Consider the following 20457-nt stretch of genomic DNA (forward strand, 5'->3'; position numbering starts at 1 on the left):
GTAGTTCTCCATGCTTGCCCTCAATCTCTGGCCTTAGCTTGGTGCCTGAGAAATTGACTTTAGGCCACTTTGCAAAGATAACTTGAGAGTGATCCAAGCAGCCAGGAAATTTGATACTAATTGAGGTTTTTTCCAGAGTTTCACGTCTTATCAATTCCCTATATTGTAATAGAATTTAAGTGATTTTCCTGCAACAGAAATCACTGCATACAAAAAGTCTGCATGGGAAATGTATGAACTACAAAATTGTTTGTGCATTTCCCATGCGGACATCCATTTTTTTTTTAAAAACACCCCCCACCCCTCTACTTACCGCCGCTGCAGGGTCCTTTTTTCTTTTCTCTTTTTTTTTGTGTAACTTTTGGTCGGTGAGCTGCACTTCAGGGGTGTCCCCTGCAACCCCGGCTCATCATACTGAATAGTATGGTGAGCGGGGTGTTGCAGGGGACAACCCCTAAGTCTTTTTTTGTTCTTTCTTTTATTTTTTATTTTTATTTTTTACCTTTTTGTGCAGTCATTTTGGCCGAAACCTTGTAGTAATATGAATCTCAATAATGCACAAGGTGTCATCCTCTGAATGATGAAAAGCAGATCCAGGCATGCCTGACATGTGACTGACTCTGCTGGCCTGCCATGCATTCTTAGAAATTCCCTGCTTCGTATTTACTCTTTAAATCCGTAGAAGAATGTATTTTACATCACAGCTTGAAGGGAAAATCTAAGACACGTCCAGCCAAAGAACAAACCAGGGAGTCTATGGCCAGAGAAAATGATGTAAGACAAAGAGCAGCTCAAGGCCAAGAGCTGTACTGAGAAGTACTGTGGGATAACAAACACAGCTATTTGTGTTTGTGAAGCTGCCCGTGTCTTGCAGGATGCCATATGCAATAGCATCACGTGCTCCACGGTGACCTGGTAAATGTAGTCTTTTTTGTGGGGTCTCTGTGATCTATTTATATGCCAGTTTCCATGAGTCCAACTGAATCCCTCTTTTGCGGGAGGGTTCGTGACACCAACAGATAGGTGACCCTCAACCTATGTGTTGGGTAACAGTTGGTGCAGTCACACTGTGTGAGACTACACAACACTTATCTGCTTGGTATTGGGTAAACCACCTTTTGGTGTAGGTCTGTACTACACAAATTGGGATTATGACTGAGCAGCCAGGCCTATTTCAAAGGGGTAAATGTGAGCTGTAGAATTGAAATTCGTAAATACAAGTAGCCAAGTAACACTTACACTCAAGGTTTGTGTTATAAATAGTTATTTATTTAACATTAGTTTTTAAATGAGCATTATTTAAAAAGGCAATTCGTTGTAACAATGCAAAGGCACTTTAAAATTACTTTACAGAGTCAAATAAAGCCAGTGGATAATATTTGGACATGCTTTATACACTACTCCTACACCCTGAGTTGACTTCAATCACAAGGGTAGTATTTGCATTTATATATAGCAGAGTTCATCTGTAGTTTGTGCTGCACTTGCTGTCTGTCTAGTGCGCTGCGACCCGTTGGTCTTTCTACCCTGTTTATCCAAAGAGGAGGTTCCTGTTTAAATGCTCCTGCCAGCTGCACAACGGCCACAGAGTTTGTTGCAGCATTCATCTGCAGTCTGTGCTCCACTTGCTGTCTTTCTACTACGCGGATACCTGTTTATTCAAAGAGGAGGTTCCTGATTAAATACTCCTGCCAGCCGCGGAGTTCATCGCAGTGTTCATCTGCAGTCTGTGCAGACTGAAAAGAGTGAGGCGCCAGAATGGCGAAGTTCGATACCTGTGCAGTTCAAATCCTTGAAGAGAAGGAGAGAGACCTGGAGTCTCCGATACCGCAACCGCCTTGAACGGCAAAATGCAATACAAGCAGTGACCTGTTTGCAGGTAAGGACAAAAACAGACTAACCTCGGTAAACATTTCGCTGACTCGAACCCCCACTCCTAGTACCCGACCCTCCAAAACCCATCAGTGAACATTTTAGCCCGCCCCCTACGGAATAGCATTCCTGTGTTTACAGAAGCACCCTTGTCAAAGGCCTCCAAGAACCTTCTATTTTCTCAAGGAAATTACCGAAAAGATGACTTATGTGCAGATCTGGCCCAGAGACTCCCCACTTCACTTCCAGAACATACGGGAGACCCATAGCCAACCGACAAACAATGAAATGCCGGGTACCCTGCCTTTTCAGCAGGGTGAATCTCACGAAGAAACTCAAGTTGTAAAAACATCAGAAAAATACCCTTAGTTATTGACAACGATACACTGACCCCCACAGACTCTCTCAAAGTTTTGTCCTAAGCGACTAGTAATGAATCTGCACAGCCTGATGAACCCCTACCTCAACTTACCTCGTAAACGGCAGGAGCAACAGAGTGTAGTCCAAGTGGAGATGCAGAACACCCATCCCCAAGCGGCGGACCGCCCAAACGGCTCTACCCTGCTCGACGTGCAGGAAAGTTCTTCCTCATCTAATCTAGATGAAATCGTTTTTCATAGACACTGAGGAACAAGTGGACGAACAAGCGAGGTTCGCTAACGATATTGTGACACTAATGGGAATTCAACACGAAATCTCTAAAGCAAACCCCACTATGCAGAAATTGTGTGGGGGGAAAAATGTAAAACACTGCCGGGCCATAACTCTCCTATATTGAACATCCCAGGGATACAGTTGAAAACAAACACTAAACACTCTAAACAATCAGGGATTAGTGCTCAACACAGAAATACCACCTTTAAAGGATCACAACATTGGGCCAAACTGAATAAAGTACCCAGAACATTTTGGAAAGTGATCACAGAAAGACTGTGCTCTGCTGCGAACCTCTCCACCTTTTTCCCTAAACTGAGGAAACCTTTGCATCCAGATCTTGCAGGAAAACTCTCTGATGCAGAGATCCTCGAGTAAAAAAACCTGCTGGGATCTCTATGGCAGAGGCACGTGAACCTGGCACAACCCACCCCGAATTAACAAATAAAATATGGCACTGGCATTCCCAAATTATACAACTAAGTCACCTTTGTCACAAGGTTCTTCATGTCAAAATCGTTTAAAAACAGCTTGCCGTGCCACACTGGTGCATACAGCAGATGAGATTGGAACCAGAGGTCCCCCGGGATGACATCGGCCTCTGCGCAATCCATCCATGGCCAGTGATGAGCGTCTCTAACCTTAATAATAACACAGAGCAGGCTTGGCTTCCGCCACGAGAGACCAAAAGAAGAAATTCTGAATTTCCAGCATACAGAAACCGGAATTGGGTGGATTAAGACCCCTAGCTCTGGCTCCTAGAGACGTTGGTAGAGGACCCCAACACCCAGACTCGAAAAGTCTCCAAACTAAAACGAAAGCGGACCAAAGTATTGTAGTAGGGGACACACAGCTCCCAAAGCAAGGCCCAAACACCACTCAAACATTGGACTCTTCGTTGGACTTCTCAACCTCATTTTGCCAAGACAAATGGTTCGAGCAACATCATGGTTCTACAGAAGGAGAAAACCAAACCAAGAAGCCGTATCTATTTACGATAATGTCAACGTTAACTATCGCGTTTGCCCCATTCACCAAACTGTACAAAATGTTAAATGACACATTGAAGGACCATACAACCTTGATAGCCATGATGCACTCCAAGTTGTTGTATCTGGAGGGATATATCACTGCAACTGAAATAAGGAAGCCCGACACGGGGGCAAATTCCTTCCCTCTAGTGAATTCCAGAACAGGCATTTCATCCTCTTGTTCCTCCTGCTTACAACTAGAGCGGCCCCAATTGAACAAAAACACACAGGTGTGGACCTCACAAGCGAAGTGACAGAAAACTCAAAAACCAGTGCCTGGAAAATAAGTCCTGACCTCACCATTGTTGATCTTTCAAGGCCCCACAAAATCTACCCGGGCAACGTAGAAGATCAAAGTACATCTGATCCCAGGAAAAAGAAGTCTAATGGCTTTGTTCTGCATGAACCCAACAAACTTTGCTTGGAATCCAGAGTTCAATTCCATGCGAGGCAATTAATCAAGACTTTCCTTTCTTCTCGCAAATGAAGAAGAAAAAGAGAGGGCGCAAAGTCTTCCACATTGGCTCCAGATCCTGCCCAAAACTCTTCCTCAACCAGTGACCGCGGATACAGTTAATCCCAACTGAATAGCCCTAAACCTGCTCTGAGAGAGGTCCCAAGGAAAAGCACTATTCAAATACCTGAAACAACGAAGATGACCAAGAGCGAGAGCAATAAGAGGACTGCCTTATTGGTAACAAACGACGAACTTCAATCGTTACAAGACCTGATGGATCTATCCCAACATTCCGTTGAACAATCTGAGTCAGAGCTGTTCATGTTGAACTTGAACTCCCAGGGACTGCAAAATCCACCCAAAATCCCAGAAAAATTACGGATTTACTGGTGCAAACAACATAGGGTCTAACCTCTCAAATCTTCCAAATGCTCCCGTAAAAGGGGAAAAGAGCCTGTAAGGGACAATCTAGTTGGAAAATACCTGTCAACAATCAACCTTCTTCATTTGAAACATTGACCATAGAACCCCCGTGTTACTGACAACCCGAGAATGAGTAGAGCCTGGACTCTGCAGGCACGAGCCTGTGCACTAGGCAGGCCCAAGCGATATTATGAAGAAGCATCTACCACGGCATCAGCCCGCCAAGTTTGCTGTAAGGACAGTGGGAGCTACTGGTTAGTAGAGTGGAGCTCCTTAAAAGATGAAGCAAAGGACACTTGGCCCATGAGAATTCATCTATCAAATCCAAAACGATACAGACAGCGATCACTGAAATTAGAGAGAATTCCGAACAAGGGAGACGATCTGATCTTTGAACAGAATGACGGCCATAGCACTCTTGTACTGTATACTAAACCTCCGGCAAGTCCTCTCAACCAATCTGAAGATGATCAAATTTGGGGATGAACATTGCATGGACAGTGTCTACCTCCACATCCCGTCCCCTGTAGTAAAGGGAATGTTGCTGGATGCAGCTGAAAGTCTGCTAGTGCTGGGCTTTGACCCAACATCAGCCAAGACCTCTGACTCCCTACCTTACTCGCGAGAAAAAGTGGGGGCGATAAGAGGGCAACATTCAAACCTGATTCTTGAAAACCCAAACGGTTCAAGATAGATGCTACTTTGTTTCTTATTTAATACAAAAGTGTTACATATACATTTGTGGAGACATAGGATACTCCATAAAAAACATGAATGCAAAACATGGCATGGTTCATAAGTAACATGGCCCAAATATACATTTTGGGTTTACATTTTCTGCAAAAGGCCTTTTGCAAGGAGGACTGCATACATCTCAGGCTCCCAAACAGCAGAGTCTGATGCGCTCAATGTTGCTTTCTATGGTTCAGCTCCCCACATGACCTTACTCAATTGTGGCTGATAAACGTTTACTTACCTGGGTAGAGTAAGGCATCAACCAGGTGCCCTTTGTTAAATATTTGGGGCGATAAGAGGGACAACAAATCCCCCACAAAGATCCAGCGCTCCCGTCCCCAATGAAGTGGCGCCTGTAGGAAAACCGTGGATAACCCAAATCCTTAGAGACACGTTGGACACCGGCCGTCTCTCAAAAGGCAAGAGATTCAATCTGAATGTCACATTTAAACCGGACCACCGCTTGGATCGTTCAAAACAAACAAAAACCCTGCAACTCAGTCAGAACACAGAGCAAGAACAACTAAACTGTCCTGGATCCCGGGAGGACTGGCGCAACGTGCTGGCGCATAGCCACCCAAGACGCTCTTTTCTTTCTGCAAAACAAGACTGGGGGGGGAAGGTCGCTGCATCTACAACCACCTCTATAGAAATGGCCTCCTGGAACAACAGCTCACAGCGATGTAAATTTAGGGGATTACGACCTTCTTTGCCTGCAGGAAACATGGCTGATCTACCTTGATGGATATGAAGTAATCCCGTCTCCAGCCAAAAAGGACACCCTTCATCAGGCCTATTAACATCGGTAAGATCCGCCAGTGGCCTGAATCTTATAAAAATATTTGTTTCCAACTTATTCGCTCAAGAACTACTGGTGAGCTGGAAACATCCTGTGAAATTATTAGACCAAGATAATCTTGGTTGTTATCAACCTTTACTGGAACCTTCAAGTACTAGCCAATGAAACGTTCTTGAATATGGCCGCAAATCTGATTGATGACGCATACACTAACTAGCATACTAATCGCATCATTGTATGCAGTGACCTCAATGCAAGTTGTTCAAAAGGAGTCAGCGGAAAATGGACTGGACCATTGCCCAGCGTCAGTTGAGAGGGGATTCCTATGGTTATCCCTTACGAACTCGCGCAACCTCCATATTTTAAAGGGACAACCGGAGGGGGGATAAACCATTAGTGGTGACTTGGGAACGTGGCAGCCAACGTGCAGAAATTGATTGTATTCAGAGATCCCCTACATCTCATTGCCTAATTTTGAAGTGATCAAGACGCAAAACAGTGACCACGGTGTGCTATGTGCAACTTGGGTTGTGGCTGGGGAACAAAAAAGACAACGAATGACGACACCGGTTGAGGAGTGCAATCGAGGTACACGTTTAAGACTGAAAAAATCCGCTATTGAAAATCTAACGCAGGATTATATAAATCAACTAAGACCTGACAGTGTTGACATCAAGAACTCCAAAGTCCAATACACGCCCCTGCTCGAATGCCACCATTTTAAAAAACGAGGCTTAAAGATGGAGTCAATTAAAAGAACCCATACATATAACACACTATTCGTAGAAAAAAGAAGAGTGCTAAGAAGGCCTAAACGCCTAGCAGCCAAGACAAATTCTCAAGAAGACAAAGAAAAAGCAAACCCTGCAATTAAGATCTACAAAAACTGGATCATTGGTCACAGAGTAAACATTTACCACAACGATTCAGAAAACCTGCTATGAGCAATTTGCGGCAGGAAAGCGAAAGAATTCTGGTCTCGAGGTAAATCAACAAACTAATACCACAGATTTCCCGCAGAACAATGTTAGTGAAAAAGCATGGGTGAAACGCTTCACAAACCTTTTCCAAGGAGAAAACGCCCACTTTCAACGTCTACTGCTGAATTTGCCCAAACCATTTGATATTCCCCATGATGTAGACCATATACTGGAGAAACTACGAAAACGGAACGCTTCAAGGGCCCCTAGCCCAGATGGACTGACCGCCATCTTGAAAGAACACACAGAGGAATAGGCACTTTTCAGCCATAAGCTCCTCGACCAAATCATACAAACTCGATTCGTTCCCAGTTCATGGAGAAAAGCAATAGTGGTTCCAATTTTTAAAAAAGGCTGAAAGGAAAACCCAAGAAACTACCGTCCCATCGCACTCTTAGACGTGATTGGGAAGGTTTTCGGCTCTCTTTACTTTTGCAACGTCTACTAGACTGGACGAAGGCCGTGGGTTGTAATTACCCCTTTTAAACTGGCTTCGTAAAGGCAATTGGTACGTCTGCAAACATTCTCCTTTTGAGCACTCTGAAGGGGATATTGAAGGGGGGTAGACCAAGGATCTTTGTGACCTTCGTTGAGCTGGTCCAGGCTTTCGACCAGGTCAATTGACAAACCTTGTGGGGAAAATTGACAGATCGGAATTGTCCGGCGACAATTCTAGACCCTCTAATAGCCCTCCATTTCAAACACCTCTATGAGAGTGTGCCTCAATTGCTCTGGTATGTTATCAGAAATGACCATTGCTTGAGGCGTCAAACAAGGATGCCCTCTCGCCCCAGCAGTGTTTAACATCTTTCTGGCAGATCTCCAGTACTTCGAGTCCACTATCGGATCTTTTTCACTAACTATAGCGGGCGTTCGTCTCACTCGCCTGCTGTATACTGATGATCTCGTCCTAATAGACCAAACTGCAGTGGGCTTGCAACGGCGGCTGGGCAGTCTCAAGAAATATATCAACGAGAACAACCTGGAGATAAACGAAGAAAAAACAAAAATCATGTGCTTTGAAAAACCTAAAAAACGAAATGAGAAATTGCAATGGTTTGTGGATCACTCACGGATCGAACAAGTTGAGCAGTTTAAATACCTAGGAGTTATGCTGAAAAACAGCGTAGTGGAAACTCTGATGCAGGACCTTCTCCGTGAGATAAGAAAGACCATGGCCGTTCAGGCAAGGATCATGGATAAAATTTGGCCACTTCTACATGCTACTGGTCTTGAACTACTATAAGGCAAAAGTAGTTTCTTGACTGACCTACGGTGCCAAGACTATGCCTGAAATACCATCGAAAACATGGTCGAGGCTCAAGGGCCTCTTTTGGAGACTAGTGTTCGGTCTTCCTAATTCACCTCCAATAGCGACTATACGCAGAGAATTGGACCTCCTCTCTCTTCAAGCAGTGGTAGACTGGAATAGTCTGGCACTGTTAGAGAAATCTGCCTACCCGGCCGGAAATCTCCGAGATTATTAACAAAGAATGATCACCTCCGGTATGCCAAGATGTACTCCTCCTCAGTGACCTCTCCAATGGAAAGTCTCTGCAAGACAGAAGGGAATGCCCTTGCCAGTGTACTCATTTAAAAAATATAAATATATATATCCCTGCCCTCCCTGGTGATTGGAAAAAATGCCCAAAAACTCCACCAACACCACAGTCCCTCCCCCTCACACTCCTCTCCCCTCCCTTATGCTTTTTCCTGTTCCGAGTCTGAATTGAGAGGTTTATGGTGCACACAATTTTTCCTTGCCCCACCTCCCAGCAGGTTGGGCCCAGCTATATTTTGTTTCCCTCCATTCCAAGGAGAGCAGATCTCCCATTCCAGGGCTTGGCGAGAGGATAGAGTGGGAGCTGCCCTGACCGTGGGATGTCTGCACCAGTCCATTGATGGTCAATCCACCCGCTCTCCTTCTGGTGCTCGATACTATGCAGCTGCTTCCCTTCTAGTACCTAGCCAGCTGTTTCCCTTCCAGTACCTAGCCAGCTCCACAGCTGTTAGTCCCCTGTGGGTCGGGCTTTCAGCGATTCCCTTTCAAGTAAGGTGCTTTGCTACCTGTTGTGGGTGCTTGTTTTCTACTGTCCTTGCAGATAGTAGGGGTCTAATATCTCTTTCCCAACATTCAATGCTTCACCCACATACTTATGTCGGAAATGCTTTTTAAATCCATTTATTCCAAACTTAAATACATATGAATGCTCAATGTTTATATTTGTTAATATTATTTTGTTTGTGTTTTTGTTAATGACATTCTACGAAAATGTTTTTTTAGTGCTTAGAAGAAATGAAACGGGAAGCAAGACCTATTAAAATTGATAGAAGATTGACTGGTGCCAATGTGATTGATGAACCTTTACAACAAGTGAGTTGTGACCGTATTGCTCTATAAATGGCTTTCTAAACAGTTTTCTTTTTCTTTTATGCTACCCGACTTATCTTTGTGTAATCAACCCTATGAATTGGGGGAGGGGAATTAAACACAATTATATGTAGTCAGTTCTTTTCCCACGAACCTGTGTCACAGACCTTCCTTTGGATATTTCTTTAGATTTCTGTGTATGGTAGTATGTGGCCAGCTATGGAAGAGTTGATTCCAGCTGTGACTATCCTTATTCTTAGGTCTGGTGATAGATGGCACCGCTTTTGAGGGTAGCATCTACTGGGAGGTTGTAAACCCCATCTAAACGGGGAGAATTGGTGTATTGCATTGTGTGCTCCTTAAAAGGATGTCCATCTCTGCACTTCCTTCTGTTTCTGGCCTGCTTAAGCTCCGCTTCATTTCCTTTTGTCTTGCCTCCCTCTCATCTTTTACTCCCCAACTACACGCTGTACTTCTGACAAGACACAATGCTTTAAAGTACACATACCGAAGCACAGACCCTGTTTAGAAAACAAACAGTATTTCTAGGGAAGTCGGACCTTATCAAACACATTTAGTATAGGAAACACCTGTTCATGGGGAGTAAAACCATTAGATTAGTTTACAGTAAGTCAAGGGTAGTAGACCCTGTCAGTCATGCAGTGACACTCGGTCAAGGAATCACTTAGTACACCAACCCTGTTACCAGAATTATTTTCTGAATAGTGGAACCATGGAGCAGAATAAACCTGTAGCTATATTCAGGATAACAGTGATTCTAGGTGTGCAAGACCTTATGGTGTAATACACAATTACAGTTGCTTTTCAGATCAGTGGAAAGCAGACTAAGGTAAGCAATAACTTTCTACACTAATTTAGGATTGCACCAGGCAGACCAAGGTCAGTTACACCTACAGGGCACTTTTTAAGAATGGCAAAAGCTATTCCAGGCAGGTAAAACCTAAGGCAGACTTAATCTAGACAGGTTAAACAGCAGGTCAAGTGAAGCAAGACCCAGTTAGTATAATTTTACATTTATATCCTGAAAGAAATCGTAAAGTGAAGTCAACAGCATTACTTTTGGGAAGAGGCACAACCAATTCACAGGCGAGTAAACTAACCTTATTTCTGATGCTTGTTAATCTGCTTAGAATCACATGCTGTGCATATGGTCCGACATCCAGTGGTAACCGCGGAGTATTGCATCTTGTCTTTCGGGGGACCGAAAGGGGACGTTGGCATAGGCATGTCTGAAACACTATCCCTATCGTGACGTGTGTAGTACCCAAAATCCCTCACGCGCCGAGGTCCCTCAGATTGTTTTTTTCCGCCCAGATAACTGGTCGCCCTATAGCGGAGCTCTTCATGAGACATTGTTTATCTTACCGAATTGTCGGTTTAATCCCCGTTAAGTCACTTCGCCCATCAAGAACATCTTCGACAAAGACTACGGGGGAATCGTCTACGGCTGTGGGTTCCGGCGCCTAAGGTTCGGACTTCCACGTGGTCGGGCCTTCTGGCCGGCCTACACAGTAGGGAGAGTGGGCTCGGGGTTTGCCATACTGCTATGATGTGTTTCCTCTTTTCCACTGCTTTCCTTTTTGATCTGGTCACCCTTCCGCTATGGAAAGGACTCCATTTAGATTCTTCCCTGTGTGTAGGGTCAGATATCCGTGGAAAGACGAGCACACGTCGTCTAACTCTTGTCTCCCTCTAGAGCACGACGAGAAGCGGTGTTCGGCATGTAGACTCCTTAAACCTAAAACCCTTAAGGAGCGCCGGTTGAAGCGGTGGGCCGCGTACGGAATGTCACGCGTGGAGCCTCCCTCCCCTGCCGCGACACCAGCCAAAAGTGACGGGGGTACATTGGATGACCAAACGTCCAACGCGGACGTTATAGACCTTGAGGCGGACTATTCTAGTGCCGCCACGCCCGTCCCCGACCCTTCCAGGCTCGACTCCGGTCTTGCTACAGGGACCACACCCGGTGATAGGGGCGTACAATCGCACCGCACAAAGCACACAACCCAAGCGCCCTCCTCGACAACTTTGTCGAAGAAGGCGAAAGCGCCATCGGATCGATCTGATCCGAAGCCTTCCCTGCATCCGCAGCAGCGCATGACAACTGGGCATAACAAACATAACAAGGGCACTACTCCCCAAACTACACACGCCGAAGTTTCTGAACAAGAAACTTCGACGGGTTGCAATGTTTCCAAGGCCCGTACAGGCCCGAAAACTGTGAGTAGGCCCCTACCCGAGAAGCCATCCGCTGGCCCTTCTGGAGCCGCGGAAGACATTTTCACTGCCGACTCATCATCAGAGGCGTCGTCTCCTGAAGATTCGGTGACTATCCATAAGAGCATCAATAGGATTGCTACAGCGGTGGGCCTAGTACCGGTTCCGCCCACAGTTATGGGTCAATCCGCCGAAAAGTTTTCCACGGATTTGGAAGACGATCCCGAAGACTCTTACGAAGAAAGCCAGGTACCCCTCTGAAGCACCCTGAGGAGATCCTCTCAACGCCTTAGGGCGGAGAACCCGTTTCCTACTCAGCTAGGTCCATTTGGGTCATCCAAGTGGACCACGGAGCAATTTGAGGGGTGTATGGATCGGCTGCAGCAGTTTTTCAGGGCTTCTGATCAACCTCCGCCGAAAAAAGCTTGGGTAGATCCTAACCCTCAAACACAAGATGCCCAACACCTAGATGTCCAACACCATGTTGACTATCAAGATGATGTCCAGATGGACATGTATAGAGACATCTATACAGAAGAAGAGGAGGCTTCTTTTCTGGACAAGTATGGGGAAGATCAAGGGGCAACGGACAACTGGGAGGACACCCAGCAGGATGATCACAATTCCGATATAGTTTGCCTCGACTCTCCCCCATCCACCCCGATTTGACAAGCTTCCCCGGTGGATGATCAAATGGCTTTCAACAACATGTTGAAAAAATTGCCACGCTTGAAGCCTTGCCCGAACAAGATTTCGCGGAGGGCATTATTAATGCAAAGCCTCCGGCAAGCCAGTCTATCCTTCTCTTGAGCTCTGTAAAGAGACGGCTGGCCCCTTCCTTACTCACACCCGCTCAGTCTAGGGCTGTGAACCCAAGGGTCGAAAAACTTTTCCGGCCCTCCCCCACCGACCCGCTTTATATCAAAGGACACGCAATCCCAGACTCGCTGGTGGTGACCAACACTCGCACGAGAGCAGGGGTTCCCCTTGCCACGAGACAGTCACCCCCGGACAAGGAGTCCAAAAGGTTGTATGCCTTAGGCAAACGGGTTACGTCGGCGGTGGCCTATACCGTCCGGATTGCCAATAACACAATGTTACTGGCAAGCTACGTCGACGCCCAATGGAACCTACTCCAGGAAGGCCTTCAGGAGGTTCTGGAACCAACCAGAGCCAAGCTTCCCGCCATTGTCTCGGAGGGCAAACCTGCCAATCAGGATGTTGTAAAGAATACCCTGGACACCGCAGAGACAGCAGGCAGGTCTCTTGCACAGGGTACTCGCCTAAAGAGACACGCGTGGCTGCGCACGTTGGGCTTCAGGCCTGAGACCCAGGCATCCATTATCAACAAACCCATCGAAGAGGCCAACCTCTTCAGGAAGGTCGGTAGACGATGCGTTGGAGACAGCCAAGAAGGAGCACAAGACTATTAAGTCGCTGCACCAGATTTCCCAAAAACCCTCTTCTCAGAGGGGCAGTAATTCTCGGCGGTCCTTTCGAGGACAAACCTGCGCCGCTCAAAATAATTTTGGCACGGGCAACTTCAACTCAAGTCAACCTGCTGCAAGCTCCACTTACTACCCCCAGAGGGGTCAGAAGCGCGGAAAGAATGGAGGCAGAGGCTCCAATTCCAGAGGAGCATCAACTTCGGGTCAGAAGTGACCACCAAGTTCAGGTCCCCTCCCATGGCTCCCCGGTCAGGGGGCGATTAACATCTTTCCTCAAGGCATGGGAGGGGATAACTTCAGACCAGTGGGTCTTAAAGACGGTCGCCCACGGTTACTGTGTGGAATTCGCCAGACCTCCACAGTTCAGACCGCCGAAACATCGACGCCTTTCACCGGAACATCTGCAGATCCTGATCCAAGAGTTGGAAGCGCAGCTGGGAAAGGACGCCATAGAAGCCGTCCCGATTCTTCAGGTAAACGAGGGTATCTATTCAGTGTACTTCCTTGTACCCAAAAAGTGTCTCGCCATGCGTCCTGTTCTAGACCTGCGTCCAGCGAACAAGTTCATAAAGCCCCAGAAGTTTTGCATGGTAACACGGCAAGAGGTGATCCCATTGCTAAAACAGGGGGACTTCATGACAACATTGGATATGAAAGATGCATACTTTCAGATCTCAATGCTGCCAGCGCACATTCCTAAGGTTCGTGATTCAGGACAAACACTACCAGTTCAAGGTACTCTCCTTCGGCATAGCCTCGGCGCCAAGGGTGTTTACCAAGATCCTGGCAGTGGCAGCGGCACACCGGCGCAGACTTTCAGTTCCAGTTTACCCTTACCTCGATGATTGGCTCATCACGGGGGACTCGTTCGACTTTTGTTTTTCGAACACCCAAAAGACAGTAAACCTGGGGTTTTCTATCAACGAAAAGAAATGCAGTTTAGCCCCCAGCCACGCATAACAGTTCCTGGGGGCTCTAATTCGTACGGAAGACGGTCTAGTCTTCCCTTCCAGCGAGAGGGTTCAGAACATGCTCTCTCAGGTTCCTCAGAATGTAGCCAGTCGAGAGGTGGTTTTCTAGGGATGATGGCGTCCTGCATATACTTGGTTCCCTACGCGCGGCTGCGCATGCGTCCCATGCAAGAGTGGCTCAACAGCCAGTGGTGTCAGGCCAGCGGACAATGGGAAGATCTGTTAGTTGTCTCGCCAACCCTCGTTCTCTCTCTGCAGTGGTGGTCGAGGGAGAACCTCTTGAAGGGGAAAACCTTCACCACCCCTGAAGTGGATGCCACTCTCACGACAGACGCATCTCTCACAGGGTGGGGGGCTCACCTGCTTCAACAGACAGCGCACAGAGTGTGGTCCCCTCAGGTAGCGTCCAACCATATAAACCTACTGGAGCTACTAGCGGTGTTCAAAGCATTAAAAGCCTTTCAGGAGCAACTGCAAGGGAAGACAGTGATGGTCTTAACCGACATCACAACAGCAATGTATTACCTGAACAAACAGGGGGGCACTCACTCTCCAGGGCTATCCAAGCTGTCCCCAAACATCTGGATAGGGGCTCTCAAACACAAGATGTTCCTGATATCCCAACATGTTCCAGGGGAACTTAACCTTCTGGCAGACATACTCCGCAGAGATTTTCCTCTGCCAGAAGAGTACAAATGGCGACTGCACAAAGACATTGTATCCAACGTCTTCGCAGAATGGGGGTTTCCAGAGACCGACCTGTTCGCTACTCAGGAGAGCGCCCAATGCCAAGATTATGCCTCCAGGTACCCCCAGAACCGATCCAAGGGGAACGGTCTCTGGATAACTTGGTGGGGGAAATTTGTCTACGCTTCCCCGCCCCCTCCCCCCACCCCCGATTCCCCTTCTGAATAAGATAGTACACAAGATGCACCAGGAACCAGTCACCATGATTCTGGTGGCTTCCATGTGGGCCCGCCAACCTTGGTTCGCGCACCTGATGGAAATGTCCCTCTCCCCACCAGTCAAGCTGCCCTGCCCGTACAACATGTTGTCTCAGGAAACGGGGGAGACTCTGCACCCATGCCCACAAACTCTGAACTTAGCAGCCTGGCTCCTGAGGTCATAGAGTTTGGACATCTGCAACTCCCTCAAAGATGCATGGACATACTACGGGAGACAAGAAAGCCTAACACACGTTATTGCTATGTCAGCAAATGGAAACGTTTTGTCATCTGGTGCAGTTCCAAAGGCGTCAATCCCGCCAATTGCTCGCCTTCACACATTGTGTTATATCTAACCCATCTGTTGGACTCTGGGTTAGTCTTCAATTCCTTAAAGGTTCACCTAGCGGCGTTGTCAGCCTACACCACGTCACAGCAGAAGGTGTTGTGGTGGAAAATACCTGTGATTAAAGCCTTTATGGAAGGGGTTAAAAGAATTTATCCCCCCATCACTCACCCAGCCCTTGGGTGAGATCTAAATGTGGTTTTAACTAGGCTCATGGGACCCCCTTTTGAGCCTATGCATAAAGCTAGTCTGAAAGACCTGACTTACAAGACAGCCTTTCTGGTAGCTATCACTTCTATCAGAAGAGTTAGCGAACTACAGGCCCTCTCGGTTTTGGACCCCTTTGTTACAGTCCACAAAGATAAGGTAGTTCTGCGCACTCATCCCAGATTTGCGTCGAAATTTATTTCGAAGTTCCATGTGAACCAGTCTATCGAACTACCCACGTTCTTCCAGAGACCTACTAACATGGCCGAAAGAAACCTTCACACACTAGATGTGCGCATGGCAGTCATGTTCTACATGGATAGAACTAAACCACTGAGGAAAACTAAACAATTCTTTGTTTCAGTGGCAGCTGGTAGAGAAGGGGATCCTGTCTCTAAATCAGCAATATCAAGGTGGATTGTCAATGCATCACACTGTTACACTCTTGCAAAGAGAGAACTGCCCTTCAAGCCTAGAGCACATTCTACTCGAGGCACTGGGGCATCCATAGCATTCATTGCAAATGTTCCCCTAGAGTCCATTTGCAAAGCGGCAACCTGGAGTTCTGTACACACCTTTACAAAACACTATTGCCTAGACACTCATTCTAGGTCTGATTGTCAGGTGGACAAGCAGTACTAAGACATCTTTTTTCTACTGTTCCTTCTCACAACCCACCTCCAACTCCCCGGTACTGCTCGCTAGTCTATGCACAGCATGTGATTCTAAGCAGATTAACAAGCATAAGAAGACATGCATTACTTACAGTAAAAGCATTTCTGATGATTGTATCTGCTTGAATTCACATGCGCCCTCCCTGCCTCCCCGCTCGGGGTGGAAGGAACATAGACTTCTTAATACTTTCTCTCTTCATGTACTCACTCACTATAGCCTTGGGCTCCCTCATGGCAGAAAAAATACAATCGGAGGGACCCCGGCACGTGAGGGATTTTGGGTACTACACACGTCACAATAGGGATAGTGTTTCAGACACGCCTATGCCGACGTCCCCTTTCGGTCCGCCGAAAGACAAGATGCAATACTCCGCGGTTACCACTGGATGTCGGACCATATGCACAGCATGTGAATCTAAGCAGATACAATCATCAGAAATGCTTTTACTGTAAGTAATGCATGTCATATACTTTTCAGAATGGCAAAACACATTCAAGGTAAGTAAGAACTTTTGTAACTGCTCATCTCTGAGTGATAGTTACCAACTCTTTCACAAGTAAGTAACTTTTAAATACTTATCTTTTCTAGGCAAAAGGCCCAAACTTTAGAAGTCTTTCCCTATTCTTGGAGCATGAGTGTTCTCAGTGGTAGAGGGGATGTGGGGGTTCACTAGGTCTCTAGTATCCAACAGACAAGTCAGGATAGGCACAGAAGTAGCAAAGATCGGAGTTCCGGAGGATGACTGTTCAAACAATTAAGTATTTCACTTTAGAGTAGTTGAAAGGGTCCAGGGACTTCTGAGAAGAAACCCTTGGAAGATTCCAGCAGTGGGCCTGGGTGAACTGGATGAGAGGACTCCCAATCACAAACACCCCATTTAACATTGTTACACTAACTTGAATGGCTGGTGGTAGTGCTTACTTTTTACTACCTTTTTTTTTTTAAGGGTACTAGCAGGCTGATTTCTCTGCTGCAATACAGAACCCATGGGTGACACATTTTTTCCAAAATGGTCCCGGTCTTCTTATTTTGCCATTTCTTGTTTGTTAGTTCCTTGTGGGCTTTTACTAGAAGTCCTTTTGTGTTTTGCCTTTGCTTGGCTACAGCCCTGAAGCCTGCCCAGGCTCCAGTGCGTCTGGAAAGGCAGAAAGTGAGGGAAGGTCCAGAAATGTTGCTGTCCTTTGTCTCTAGCTGTGCCTGACAGACACCAGTGCTGACTGGCCGTGAACCACCCCCTCTCCCCCCACCCCCCGGTGATTGACAACCCCATGGCTGTGAATGAATGGGATTTCGCATAAAAGGCCAGGCTTTTGGGACTACAGGCAGTCCACTACTGGTATAAGACACCTGACGAAGAGGACGAGCAGAGAAGCCAGCAGCACCTTACAGTACCGCAGAAGCGCCAGTGAAGCCTTGCAGCTGTGCTGACACCATTTTCGTTTCAACAGACAAGAGCTTTGCAGGATGACTTCCTCCCTTGGGCTGGTGGGACCAACTAGCCATGAGATCTGCTTCAACTTGGCTCATCCCCCCCGACTTGATGTGACTTTCCTAGGCTGCAGAATACCAATGACTAGGGACCCCTGACCATCCAAGAGTGCATCGTCTGCCAGAGAATGAATCCCGCCAAAACTTTGTGGGCATCCTTGTAGACCTACAGAAGCAGGAAATCTTTGTCCAGAGTCCCCTCACCAGAGTTCAGGACCGAGGGACTGAAGAAAATCCAACCAGAGGTATCCGTTCTTTCTTGGCGCTGAGAAAAAGGCGCCAAAACCAGAGGTGCTGAATAGCATGGAATCCGTGGCTGCCGAGTCCCTCTCCAGAGTGCTGCCACAGAAGCCCAACAGACATTCTCACTTTTGTCACCACGACCAGGACCAAGGGTCTGCATCACTGCATCAGGAAGGAATCCAGCTGGAACCTCTTCTTCAATTCTAAGGTACTGTGGGGCTTTGGGTAAATATACCTTTTTGCCATTTGTGGTGCTTACTGGCTTGGGAAGTACTATTTTTACCCATCTAGAGTTGACATCAAGTGGCCTTCCAGCTTGTACTCCAACAGGTGGCGCCTCTTGAGCACATGTGATTTATTTTCAAAGAACTTGTGACTGTTTGATTAACATTTTCTAAAAAGAAAAAGCTGCATCAGAGCCAGAACTGTTCCATTTGACTTTGACTGTCCTGGTTTCCTATTGGCTTACTATTATTGCTTGGATAAAGGACTGCCTACATCCTTGTGGGAGAAGTATCTTTTGAACCAGTCTTTTATTTTTTTTAATTTAAATTGCATACAGTTTACATAAAATCTTTACAACAAATAGAAGTTAAAATACAATATCGCATAATCAATCACTGACATTCATAGTAATCCCACATTAAAATACATAACATCCAATGGATTATGTTGGGCAAGATTGTATGCAGTACCCAGAGGGAGACTGCACCAGCCTTGTCCTCTTGGCAATAGTTAACCCAACCTTTGGTATAAGTATGTACTACACAAGTAGGTAGTGACTGAGCAGCCAGGCTTATATCAAGAAGGGTCAGTGTGAGGTGTAGGGTTGTAACAGAGATTCACAGTGACATGTATTCAAATAACACTTGTACTGAAGGTTTAATTTTAAAATAATTATTAATTTAACAGCTAGTTTTAAAATAAGCCTTCTTTAGAAATGGCACGTGAAAAATACACTTCAAAATGTCACTCCTTGAGGTAAGTAAGTAGATACCCTTTTGGGGACACAGACACACACACACACACCTGTTTACGCTTAACACTACTGAAGTTATGGCAAAAAGGTTAGGGTAGGAAATCAAGGTTAAACAGTTTCTGCAAACAGGTAAGTACTTCACAATCCCCCAATGAAATATAGGTTAACCATTTCCCAGCTATACAAGTAAAGTATGCATTACTTTTTGGAGAGACAGTTAAACACTAAGTCAGAGGGTAAGAAGAGTCTTCAGGGAGCCGGGACAGCCAATGTCAATTGAGCAAAGTCTGTGGGAGTTGAGGCACTTCTTGAAGATAGCACAAAAGTCTTGCACAATGTTAGTTTTGTTGTAAAAAGAATCACTATTGGCCCACAAGCTAGGAGGCTTGTGAAAGAGCAAAGATGCAAGCAACTCTGCAAAGGGCTGCTAATGCAAGTCTTCAGTGAGAGCAAGCAAGCTACACACAACAAGAGGTAAGTACCCCTAGTTACACAGTACCTTGAGTCTGAAGAAAAGGTTCCAGCTGGCTTCTGTTCCTGTTGTAGTCCGGGCCTCAGTCATGGGGACAAGAGGGAAGACATCTGGGGACTCCTGCACTACGATTTGAAGGTTGGAGGCAGCAATGGGCACACTCCAGATCAGCAACACTTTGCGGTTTCAGCTACTTGCAAATAGCACCACCGCGGTTAATGAACACCTTGTGGACTTTACTTGCTTCTGGGGTCCAGCACTCTGTTGAGGTGGCTCAGGCATGGTTAGTCCTGTTTCGAGTGAGTCCGGAGGATCTTCCTGGAGTTCGGGTCTGGCTTAAAGGTGATGCACTCGTCCTGGTGTTCCTGTCCCTTGGCACTCTGTTCCTGCAGCAGCAAAGAAGTAGAGCCAGCAGAGAGAGGGGTTCCAGGCAAGTTTGTCTTGGGGCTGATTGGTCCCACTAACCCAAGGGGAGAAGTCGTCCTTTCCGGGCTTCTCTAGTCGATTAGAATTACGGAGCTTCAGCACTGCAGCAGGGCTTCGCCGGGCAAACAAACAGTCCAGGAGGGTGCAGCAAGCTGCTTTTCCAATTTCTTCTTCGGTTCCTTTGTCCAATGGTTGACTCTGCCTTCCTTGCAAAAGACCTTGCCTTTCATGGATGGATGTTTCTCCCATTCATTTGCAGCCTAGCTGTCACTCAGGCAGCAGGGTGGCTGTCCTTCAAGGACAGCCAGCCGGCCAATTCCTGTAAACAAGGAGACTACGCACAGGTAGTTTCGGGATCCTCCCTCTTTCCAGCCTACCAGACACGCGGGTGCCAGTGAATCCTGCCAAAGACAAAACAAACAAAAGGGACCAAACCTGGTTTGGCCGCAGAGTAAATCTCAAGAAGGACATTTCCAACAAGAAATGGCGAATAAAGAAGACCTGGCCATTTTGACAAAATGGGCGACCATCGGTGCAATACTGAAGCTGAGGATTCAGCCTGCGGTAAAAACGCACAATGGTAGGCAAATTAAATCACTGCCACCAGCCATTAATTGTAGAAAGAGTAACATGAAAAATGTTACATGGGAAGGTAGACTAAGGGGGTACTAAGTAACCCCGCAAGCACTCTGTGAGAT

At 46.6% G+C, this 20457-nt stretch overlaps 1 protein-coding gene across 6 annotated transcripts in view; it reads left to right on the top strand.

Annotated features, from left to right (window-relative positions):
- SNX13 (sorting nexin 13) overlaps positions 1–20457 on the top strand; it is a 2094218-nt gene that overhangs the window by 140584 nt on the left and 1933177 nt on the right. For all 6 annotated transcript variants that reach the window (XM_069648499.1, XM_069648500.1, XM_069648503.1 and 3 more), the window contains one exon: positions 9236–9325. In XM_069648499.1, the coding sequence (XP_069504600.1) occupies positions 9236–9325 (90 nt within the window). The remainder of the gene's footprint in view (positions 1–9235; positions 9326–20457) is intronic.

Source organism: Ambystoma mexicanum, chromosome 2q, assembly GCF_040938575.1.
Source record: "Ambystoma mexicanum isolate Mex_15411 chromosome 2q, UKY_AmexF1_1, whole genome shotgun sequence".
Lineage (NCBI taxonomy): Eukaryota > Metazoa > Chordata > Amphibia > Caudata > Ambystomatidae > Ambystoma > Ambystoma mexicanum.